This window comes from Periplaneta americana, chromosome 3 (assembly GCF_040183065.1).
Source record: "Periplaneta americana isolate PAMFEO1 chromosome 3, P.americana_PAMFEO1_priV1, whole genome shotgun sequence".
Taxonomy (NCBI): Eukaryota; Metazoa; Arthropoda; class Insecta; order Blattodea; family Blattidae; genus Periplaneta; species Periplaneta americana.
In genome coordinates, this window is record NC_091119.1 from 38,012,131 (window position 1) to 38,024,696 (window position 12,566).

The 12,566-nt window shown below is 33.5% G+C and overlaps 1 protein-coding gene across 3 annotated transcripts in view; it reads right to left on the bottom strand.

The window, feature by feature from the left end:
- Window positions 1-12,566, bottom strand: part of Nup358 (Nucleoporin 358kD) — a 125,638-nt gene that overhangs the window by 33,896 nt on the left and 79,176 nt on the right. For all 3 annotated transcript variants that reach the window (XM_069820346.1, XM_069820344.1, XM_069820345.1), the window contains exons 26-27: window positions 11,291-11,498; window positions 7,461-7,551 (exon numbers count right to left, since the gene is read on the bottom strand). In XM_069820346.1, the coding sequence (XP_069676447.1) occupies window positions 7,461-7,551; window positions 11,291-11,498 (299 nt within the window). The remainder of the gene's footprint in view (window positions 1-7,460; window positions 7,552-11,290; window positions 11,499-12,566) is intronic.

Genomic DNA, 12,566 nt, shown 5'->3' on the forward strand with positions numbered 1-12,566 from the left:
AGTTATAAACGATTCTAATGTAACACTTTTTGGGCAGCATTTTCGACACATCTTTTACTCCATCTTGCTGGCCTTGAGGGTCCTATTATGATGTTTATGGTTGCAGGACTCCTTTGTCTACATGGTTGTATGCATTTCGTTTTGCTGTGTTTATTTGTTAAAAAATTACAAGCAATTCTAGTATAACAATTTTTTTTTTTTTTTGGACATTACTACCGAGCAGTTGGTGAGATACTGTGCTGAATACAAAGACGTAGTTCTAATGTAAAAAAATAAATAATTAGTCTCCCAAAGATTCGTTAAAAAGAAGTTTTGTTGTATTACTCACTGAAAACAAGATACTTGTATGTTCTTGGAAGTTACCAGTACTGTAAGCTTTTCGAAGTGAAACATGTATTTCCCAGTATTTATTTAACCTTGCACATGGTCGTATGCTGTATAATGCAGTGTACTCTGAAATATACCAAAGAGAAGTGAACTTGCACAGATATTTGATGTATTCTGAATTCAAGGCTACTGGAATATTCGAACATCTTACACGCACAATACTGTTTATTAACATTGGTTTCCACAATTTAGAAGGTTCATCATCTCCTTGATTTACACGATTTTTTCCAGTCCCATAAGAAGAATGTGAAAGAAGGATTTTGCTCTATCACGGAAAATCTCAACAGTTGAATTCTGACAAAATGCTTCTATGTAATTAATTACTTATTTATATAATTTTTTGTGAAGAGATAATTTTGCATATTAATGAAATAAAGTGGATTATTTTATTTCAAATTACACACTGAACTGGAAATCAAAATCAGCAAGATTTTGTATCATTCCCAAAGGGGAAAATGTGGCAACTCTGTAAAGTCCCATGACTAATATTTTACTGTATCTTGAGATTCCTGAACTTTGACACTGCACTCAAAATAAAGAAAATTTAGCAGCCATAAAGATTAGCAAAATTAAAAACATCAAGAAAAATAAAATAATATTAAATACTGAATGTAGGCTTTAATCTGTATTGATTAAAATGTACATATAAATCTAGGTTCTTCTAAGTGAATGCAACAATAAAATTGTCTTTCTCACACTTTTGTATCTGAATTCGTAAAAGTAAAAATATAATTTCATATTCAAATCATTTAAAACCAAGCTATTGCATTTGGGAAAATACTTTAAATTATGTAACCTCACAGCTTATCATACACAAGGTACGAGTACCTGACAAAACATTTGCATGCTATTAATTTTATTTCATTCATATGTTCACTGAATAAAAACAATGAGAAAAGCTCTTATTTCAATATAATTATGTAATATAATGAAGGAAAAGGATGGAGCTACAAGGGACTACTGTAGTCTTCAAGGACCAGGCATCAGTCAACGAGCGAGTATGGTGAAATAACATCCTTTCATTAATATATCAAAATGCATCAGTGATTTTTTTTAGTTGATAGTTAAATTAAGTTTATTTATCAAAAACCGATAAATAAAAGAAAACATTTATGTATTAAAAAAAACATATTATTCAATTCTGTACCATTTTACATGATAAATAGATTCGCAATTTCTTTCCCACTTATTTGAAATTTCAATCAACATTATAAAATATATATATACAGGGTGATTCAAAAGTCCTGCGACATAGACAAACTCCGTTATTAGTGCAAATAGCGAAAAATGAAAAGAGAGGAAAGTTGTTGGAAATAGGCAGTTTTCAATCTAATGTGCTCGAATTTTCAACATAGAATACACTGTTGAGGCTGTACACTATAGTCGTGTTGCTGTTATTTCCGGCGTGATTCCTCCTCTTTGCTTACGTCTTAGTAAGTGAAGGCTTTATAAAGTCTAGGTAGGTAGTATCGTTCGCCATTTTTGTTCTTTCGTTCCCGAGCTACCAGATGAGGAATCTATTTGCTTCACTGTTAAACATTATCATGTCGTAGCTCCTATGATAATAAATCAAACGCACTGTAATTGAGCAAATAATTGAGCGGCAAATAACGTCCTCGTGTGATTTCTGCGAACGCCAACGTAAGAGCCAAAATGTCAGGCGATTATATTAAGTATTTATCGAGCCACAGGAAATTCATTACATCATCAATAGCGAATGACAAGATGCACATGTTTAAATGTAGCCGACCTGCAACGTGATTGGCTGCCGGAAATAAGAGTGACGGAACTATAGTACAACACACCCTCCAATCCAAATGTTGCGAAATTTAGTGGATTTTCCACTAGTTTTACCGGATTTTAAATACGTAGTGTATTGGGTAAATTACGAAATGATGATGATTAGCAGTGTAGCCAATACAAGTTCAGGGAAAACCTCCAGGCAAGAATGAAATTCCCCTGCATTCTTATGCTATCAATACAAAGAAATGCTTCACTGTGAGAAGTTAAATAACAGCTAAACTCTGCATATCAACTATTCTTCTCCGTTAAATAATACGTATCTAAAATCTGGTAGAACTAGCTGAAAAGCCACTAATATGGCAGCATTGGGACTGACATGTGTGTCATACTAATGTACAGCCTCAACAGTGTATTCTATGTTGAAAATTCAAGCATATTAGATTGAAAACTACCTATTTCGAACAACTTTCTCGTCTTTCCATTTTTCGCTATCTGCACTAATAGCAGTTTGTCTATGTCGCGTGATTTTTTAGTCATCCTGTATATATATATACGTACACACAGTGCTTTTTTTTTCTGGCAGAATAATTCCAGCACCTTGTTTTTGTTGTATTTTTCATCACAGAACCGAGAAATGTTCAATTTCATGCTGCCAATATGTTGTAAGGACTCTCCCAACTCAACTTCACTCCACTGAGATCATTCCTGCTAATTAACACCATGAGAAATCTGGGTCTCATTAGAATTCATGGAACTCCTTTAATCAATTTCACCCCTGAGAAGTATGTTAAATTTTAGTTGCAAAAGACCGTCATGCTGCAACAGATGTTACAAGGAAAGATCATAACAGGAAAGGAGAAAATACTGAAGAAATGGCTATGCCGTGGAAATTCTTCTAATACTTTGGGGACCAGATGTAGGTCAGTAAATACCTTTCTTACAAACCAAATTCATTATTTTCTTAATCCAAATGGAGTCAGTTTATACTTACATGGATTAAATTTATATTTCTTCTGAAAGGCGCATTAAGATGTGAAAATAAATAAGGATTAATTATGTTCTAACATTATTTTTTATGAACTCTGTTTAGAACTTGAATTCCCGGTGCACTGAGCAGTAATCATCTCTCTGCCCACTACGATAAATTTGACACAGCGTTCCACCCCACCACCTTTTTCTCCAGAAAAAAAAAAAAAAAAAGCACTGCGTGTGGTATATTGTTATTTACGTAACTCAAAAATTTTGTTACATCTACTTAATGATACAAAAAGGAGACAAACGAGAAAATAACAAGTGGTGCACAAATTAAAACCAATGGAAAACTTGAGACTTTATTGTAACAGTTCAAAATGGGTTTGTATGAAAAGGGATGCATCATAGACTTACAATTTTTCATCATTCTCGCCCTTTAAAAACGTTAAAAATGCATGCACAACACAGGATGTTTGGCAATAAAAATTTATTAGTATAAAGTAAACAAAGATCTAAAGAAAAAGAACTCACAAAACGAAAGAAAGTTAAAAAATTACTTCTATTTCTAAAGAAAAACAATTCTGAATATTCCAATATGAAAACATCAACAGAAATCATAATGGGGAAATGAATGTCAGTTTTAAAGCTCTGAAGTGAGATCTTTCAAATTATAAACAGAACTCGACAAAAGAGATGGTCAGATTCACTATATAAAAAGAGAGACTGAGGAAATCTGTATCTTAGAACTCAAGCAAAATGAAGACTCAACATTTGATTGCGTCATTGCAATTCTTACTGGAAGACGACATTATACACAGAATGATTCACGAATTTCCAATGAGAACTTTTTCTGGGAAGCACAAATCCAAATACAGTAAGACTTATTTCGCAATTTGAAAAGTACTACATATCATTTAGACACCTGATTCATATGTGTATGGCTAGATGTACTGATGTGGGAAGTAAATTTTATTCAAATCCGCTTTATATGTAATTTTTCACAGGGAAAATAAACTCACCAGGTACAATCATACCATTAATAAAGCCCTCATCTTTCATGTTCTACGTAAGAGAACAGCGATTTTTTAGTGTAAAATTAATAAAAATGTCATGTAACTTCAATAAAATATCTTTCAACATTCTACATTACAATCATGAATTTGTAATTTCATAAAACAGTAAATTAAACATTTGATTTGGTCACACATTTCTTTGTATATGTGTCTGGTTAACTGATAATAATATGTGAAACCATGAATCTCGTATCATCTGCTAACATATCGGGCACATTTTAAACGTAACTTCATCTTTCTTACACCAGAAACAATGTCAGAAAACAGTTGGAAGTGTTATCTGGTACTGAAAAGTTGGAGCTATAAGTAATATTATGACTAGTGTCAGAATTTTACTTATAACATTAATTGCCATTAACAAAGTGCGACATACAACCCCAAAACTTTACTTCTTTCCCCAGAAACTGTACTCCGAATTTTCTCGTCCATAAAATCCATCACACTAAGCAGTGTTAGAATCCAAAACTGGAGGGTTCAGACGAAAGCATGCAAACAACTACACCACAATAATTTTTTATATTTTTTTTGTTTCAAACTTCGTGATTCATCCTGTATATTCCAATGAAAGTATTTAATTGAATAAGTACAAGGTAACTGGTAGTTACGTAGGTGAACACATTAAATTTACTTTAATTATGCAATAGTGACTACATATGGTTTCACTTCAAATGCTAACACTATTCATGAAAAATTTCAGAAATCTCGTTCTTCACTTTTTAAAACAACAACTATAAATACTGTAGTACAAAATAGGAACAAAATCCATTCCATCACTATACACATGGGCATAAGATGCAGCATGCCAAAAACCATCTCTACACAAGTCATGTTCAAAATGTAATATTTCAGTGAAAGTATTACATTAACACAATCTACAATGTGTAAGTATATTATTGTATAATTTGTTAACCAATAATTGACGACTTAATATCACAGATGAGTTTATATAATTTGCAAAGTTTATTACGTCCATGATATGGCAAGAGATGTTGAAAGAAAGAAACGAAGCTTTACTAAACAGTTCCACGTTCTTACTGCCTAGAAAAGGGTAGGAGGGGGAAGTTCACGTTTCTGCATGAAGTATGTAAGAAGAGTCTGTCTGACGCATTACAGGCAAATCTTTGAATTTCCTATGGTAACACTACAAACAGCTAATCTCCTTGTCCCTGTAAGAAACCACTGGAGACAATCCTGTACACATGTGAAAATCCTAGAATACATGTACCAGTACTGAGAAAGATGTTGGTCCAGATGTACCAGACAGCACAGTCATTAGTAAGGATGAGAATTTTATGTATAACCATATTTTGTTTTAGAGTATATATGTTGCTGATTTTAAGTATGACGACAAATGCTTTCAGAATATAAAATTCATAGAGAATATACATGCAAATTTCAGGATTTGAAGAATATTTTATGTGTTAGAGAATAAAAGTGCATATTTCAAAGCATTTTATCTGTGTGTTTATTAATGATTTATTTACTAATTTTCGCTCGGTGTTTATTTGGTTATTTCAAAGACGGAATTAATTCTCAAATTACACAGTGTTAGGTTAAATTCAAACATATTACGAGATCTTATGCTTACAGTAAAGGAATTACTGCCACTTCATAATGCTTTGGAAACTCTGAAGAAGGAGGAGGAAGTGTAAGCATAATGGGTGCAAAAGGAAGGAAAGGAAGAACAGTACAATCTAAATTTAACCAGGTATTTTCTATAAACAGGAGATTAAAGGAGGAGGTATCACGGGTGTCACACGGAGAGCACGATGAAGTTGGGTTGGCAAGAATGTACATCTCATTTCACAAAATGACGAGTGACATCATGTGATGTGAAGAAGGCTTTCTCAGACTTTAAATTATTCAAGTTAAAGGACTCTCTCAGAAGAAAATGGCGAGCAAATAATTGTATCAATATGTTATTTCAAGTAAATGTTACACAAAAAACTTAAAGAAAAATGAATTATGAATATTAATTAATACTGTACTATATATTATACTGTAAGAGTGTTATTTCGCATATATTACAGCAACCAATTTCATCTTTACAAGAACACTTTTTTATTTTTAAGAGAATATTTGAGTAATTTTAAGAGAATATTTACATGAATATTTGGCGTGTTTTTATAACATAAAATTCTCATCCCTAGACATAAAAAAACATGGATTCTGACACTGACTGTGAGGAGAACAGAAATTCCGAAACATAGGATAAAACAGAAAATTGAAGAAAAAACCGTGAAAAAGAGAATAGACAAAAAAGGACAGAGAAGATATAAAGGGAGAGGAGGAGATAAAAAAAGAGAAGAAATTAACAAGAAAAAGAATAAGTAAAAAAAGAAAAAGAACACAGAAGAGAAGAAAAACATGGGAAAAAGAATAAAAAGAATATGGCAAAGAGAATAAAAAGAACACGGCAAAGAGAAGAAAAACAACAATGAAAAGGAAAAGAACATAGAAGAAATAAAAAATAAAGAAGAGCAGTTAACAGACAGCAAAGCTTTGAATATACTGTCATGTTGCTGTTATTCACTGGGAGTTTCAAGTTGCACAATGTACAACATACTGGACACAAATCAAACATTTTCGTTTATCCTGATCTATTTCAGTTCAACTTAGGTGCTGCCAAGCAAATTGCACAAAGCAATCTATTTCTTAACTGGTTTTCATCAGACAGAGACAAAAACAGACACCTCAATTCTGACACATATATTAGGAGTTTATATGAACGGTAAAAGTATCTGAAGGTTATGCTCAATACAGGGCCAGCCAACAACTCGAATGACAACCAATGAATCAATAAACAATTACAAAATGGATACAGCTGCATCAGGGAGGTAGAAATGTCATGAAACAGTTCACGATAAGTAACTCTTGGAGTTAAATCTATGCTAAGGAATAAGTCTGAAGCTGAAGTACTGGGCAAGTTTTCATCAAAGCCATTATTTTGATTTTCTTCTGTAGTATTTTGTAATTCACCTACATGAACTACATTCACACTTTTATGTACAAGGCAACTGCAGCTTTCTTTCCTCTCCTCAATGCATATGCAACGATTAGTAACCCGTTCACGTAACAGGGAAGAATGAAAAGATAAGCATACATCACTGTTATAGCCGCATTTAGTGTAGCGCATATTTGTTTTAGTAAAGCAGCAAATTTTACTGGGCTGAGGGCCAACATTAATTGAACACAAGGAAGACAAGGTGCACCGAACAAGAGTTTCAGCACAAGCTAGAGGTTTACAAATATGTGCATTATTAGTGCTATTATGTTGATATCTACCGTCACCTGCTCCCTTCTCCTTTGAAGGAGTGGTGGAAATCACGTTCTCTTGCAAAGATGTTACATCAGTGAAAGATGATCTCATTTCAGTCTGAAATATAAAACAAAAGAACAAATTAATTGGAGAGTAAGGTAATGATATTTCAGATACACTGGCAAAAATTAAAAACAACATTCAACTATCAAAAAAGATTCTTTGTAAAAAAAAAAAGTGATTTTTTTAATGCATATTTCTATACCAAATCTGACAGAAACGTATTTTTGGGTTAATGTGCACAAAAGGATTGTATTCTAACTTAGTCATTAAAATGAAAAATGTATGACAAATTTACCTTAAATGGAAAAAAAAAAAAAAAAAAAATTATTTAAATAAAACAAAAATTTCATTTCACATTTTATGAGTAAATAATAAAATCGTTATTTTTATTTTTGTGTCGAAGAACTTGTACAATCAATGTAACATCTTTCTCTCTGAGATTTCGAGAATCTACAACCAACAATTACACAAAAATTATAATTTCATTTCATAGCAGTGTATTATGATAATAAATGGTTGAAAGAATTTTAACTTTTTTTTAAAAAGTACAGAAATTTGACCCAAACTATGCAACTTTTCGTTCTGCGAAGGAATTTTACAATGTTACTTACCAATTCTCTACAATTCTATTATCACATTTTAATGGACCTAGTGGTGGTAAATTAAAAATTTCACTTCTGAAGCTATGTTTTAATATTTTCAAGATTTATTTCATTGTATGCAATTAATAAAATACAAAATGGTCTTTACTTCCATTAGCAATAATCACAATAACTTGGTCACCATGCCAACAGCATTTTTATGTAACCCAGAAAACAAAAGTTTTGCTATTTGGATAATAGTAAATTATTTCATTTGTGTATGTGTTTCCAGTAATAGTTCAGTCAAAGAAAATATAAACCGTATATTATTGGCAACTTGTTTATTTCTCTCTTAAATTGACTGAGTATTTTGGAAATTCAATCAATAGCTCTCCCAAAACATGCTATGAAATGTTTCGTATAAAACCATTTTTATCTCGAAAAGGAAGCAAAAAACGAGCAAATTTATACTAAATTATTCTGTTTGAAATATCTCAAAGAATAATCCCGTGAAATTAATAACATTACTTAGCCTACTGTTTAACCTGTATATTAAGAATATTAGAGAGCTTGAAAATCTCTAGATACTTAAATGAAAGTGTGGAACAAGTTTCAACGTTATTCATTGGCGCCCAAATACACTTAAAGGCTGCTATGATAAATTTTAAGAATTTAGTTTCTAATTCTGATTGTTGTAAACAATATGACCATGAAAAACCACTTATCCTTAACACAAAATTATCCACACTCAACAATCTGAACACCACAGAAGGTGAAACAAAATTTTCCAATTATTCTTTTCTATTCATCTGTACAGTGCTGTGCAGACGGATAGTGAAGACACACAGTTGTGTTTGAGAAAGCCTTTCTCTTTCCTTTAATGTTTGTCAGTTGTGCAGTGTGATGAGTCTAATTATATGAAAACATACAAAAAGTAATTTGGGAAGTCAGAAATCAGTCAACACCATAATGCAAACTACATTCTGTGTCATTAATTTTTAGTGCCTATAGTTCTGGGTACTAAAGATCATGAAAGATGTTTCAATTTTGCTTTTAAAGTAATGGTTAAAACATCACATAGTCATTATATACGAGGTCTCACCTACCCCACTGAATATTACACGACTACTATGAAGTAGCCAATGTGTATTATCATAATTTAATTCGAGAAAAATTCGTTCCGGCACCGGGAATCGAACCCGGGACCTCTCAGCTCTGTGCACTGAATGCTCTTTCCAACTGAGCTGTGCCGGGACACGATCCACGGTGCCGGCCGAACTCCTCTCATTGTAATGTTTTACGGCCTCACTAACTGCACTTTAGACAATGTAAGTCATACATGCAGGAGCGCATATTTAAATGACTTTATGGCCATATTCAACATCAGTTTGTGAAAACTGCTAACAGTTAATACATCACATATTCATTATATATGAGGTCTCGCCTACCTCACTGAATATTACACGACTACCTTGAAGTAGCCAATGTGTATTATCACCATTTAATTCGAGAAAAATTCGTTCCGGCACCGGGTATCGAACCCGGGACCTCTCAGCTCTGCGCACTGAGTGCTCTTTCCAACTGAGCTATGCCGGGACACGATCCACGGTGCCGGCCGAACTCCTCTCATTGTAATGTTTTATGGCCTTACTACCTGCACTTTAGACAATGTAAGTCATACATGCAGGAGCGCATATTTAAATGACTTTGTGGCCATATTCAACATCAGTTTGTGAAAACTGCTAACAGTTAATACATCACATATTCATTATATATGAAGTCTCGCCTACCTCATTAATTTTACACGACTACTATGAAGTAGCCAATGTGTATTATCATCATTTAATTCGAGAAAGTCCACACCTGTGGAGTAACGGTCAGCGCGTCTGGCTGCGAAACCAGGTGGCCCGGGTTCGATTCCCGGTCGGGGCAAGTTACCTGGTTGAGGTTTTTTCCGGGGTTTTCCCTCAACCCAATATGAGCAAATGCTGGGTAACTTTCGGTGCTGGACCCCGGACTCATTTCACCGGCATTATCACACCTTCATCTCATTCAGACGCTAAATAACCTGAGATGTTGATAAAGCGTCGTAAAATAACCTACTAAAAAAAAAAAATTCGAGAAAAATTCGTTCCGGTCACAAACTGAGGTTGAATATGGCCATAAAGTCATTTAAATATGCGCTCCTGCATGTATGACTTACATTGTCTAAAGTGCAGGTAGTAAGGCCGTAAAACATTACAATGAGAAGAGTTCGGCAGGCACAGTGGATCGTGTCCCGGCATAGCTCAGTTGGAAAGAGCACTCAGCGCGCAGACCTGAGAGGTCCCGGGTTAGATTTCCAGTGCCGGAACGAATTTTTCTCGAATTAAATGATGTTAAAATAGATGATCCCAGTTTCCTATCTAAAGTTTTATGAACAGATAAAGCAAAATTTCATAACAAGAGAGTAGTGAATTGCCATAATGGACACCACTGGGCTGCATAAAATCCCCACTGGGTGCGAGAAAACAATCTTCAAGTGTGGGGCACTAATATATGGTGTGAGATTTTAGATGCTCGATAGTTCCATACTTTTATCAAGGAAATATCTAACAGGATGGTGACACAAAAAAAATAGAGTTGTCAAAATTTACTATCAATATAAGCATATCTGATAAATCCGTATCTTTCAATGCAACTAAGTTATTCAAAAGCATTTTCCTTATGCAAGAACTGTAATGCTGAGACTTCAACACACCAAAAAATATTAGCATTGGTTGAAGTATTACATCGAGGAAAACTGACATTTTATATGCCATTTTGAATCTTGCATACACTACTTTTAACACTTGAATATAAATGATTAACTAGCAGACTTACTCGTGTTAATTATAAGTTTGTGCGGCTTACAGCTGTTTCGGTGCTTCAATCACCATACAGAACTTGAAGAAATCATTACACACACCAACAACATAATATCGAACATCAGCCACAAAATAAAGAACAGTACACACACACTATTTGACTCCACTTTTCAACACCTTTCAACAATCAAACGCACCCACATAACAGGCAGAGAAGTTCGAGATGACGCAGAGATCTAGTAGGCTCTGAGGATGGTATGATGAAGCACCGAAACAGGTGTAAGCCGCACAAACTTACATAAGTAACACGAGTAAGTCCGCTAGTTACTCAATTACTTATTTTATATGCATCAAAACTTCACTTACCTGTGCTTTGTCAATAGCCTGTTTGAATTCTCCAGCTACCTCCTTGTTCTTGAATCTTATGGCAAATCTTTCTTCCTGAACTTGACCTTCAGAGTAATCTGGTGCACTCCACAGCCATGTCTTCTCATCTTTTTCCAAGAAGTTTATTTCAGGTCTCAGGAAATGATTCAAACATAGCTTCAGTACCTGATCCCGCCTCATTAGTAGCCTGACAGGAAGAGAATATCCCATTGCAGCAATACAAACTATACAGTTTTTTAAATATGGGAAGCAGCTTTACCTTGACATGCCTCTAAGCACTGTCCAACCACAAACTTGCATTAATGCCTGGATTTCTGCTGTAAAATGTGTATTATTGTGAATAGGAATCCCAACATGTCACTAGTGCTGGGTCGAAACATTCTTATTTCAAATCAGCAGGGCAGGTTTTTCTTTTTTTTTATAAGCAAAAAAAAAAAAAAATGTGAATAACTGATAAACCAAGAAGTATATGCAGGTTTTATCATAAATGTGCCTCATTTAAGACATTAAATTTGTCGACGAAAATTGGCTGTTCATGCGAAAAATCTTCATTTCTGCGATAAAAACGAAAAAAGGGAATTTTTTTAAAATTACTTCAAATAAATACAATATATTAGTTTTGAAGAAGTCAGCTGCAAAAGAAAAGGAAGACAAATTATTTGTGAATTCTATTATTCTCTTTCATGGCCATTGGTGACTGGATTTTTCCATAGAACTGAGTTAACAATAGAACTGATATACAAAGGGTATTAGCCTACTCATTACATGCAAGATTGCTGGCGGCCAATAGGCAAACTAAAGCATAAACATTGCGTAGGAGATGGATCGTATCGCAAGACAAAGCGACAAAGCGACAAAGCCTTTCTGGAAATCGGCAATCATTTGTGCAATGAGTAATACACATTATTATTATTATTATTATTATTATTATTATTATTATTATTATTATTATTATTATCAACAGCTTTATTTTGCCATGAATGTTACAAATATAGTGTTGTGTGTAAAGATTATTGGTAATTAAGATTGTGTATGATATTACACGGTGAAAAAAAAAAATAACGAAATTAGTCACATTTTTAATGATAAGTACTATATTTAATTCATTTTTCACGAAAATTCTAAAAAATTTTCACCAAAAAAATCTGATCCTGCATATGAGTTATCTTATAAAACAAAAATACAGAAAAATTTATAATATACACAGCAAAAACTTTTTTTTGCATACAGGCTATTCCATCTCAAATCGACCGAA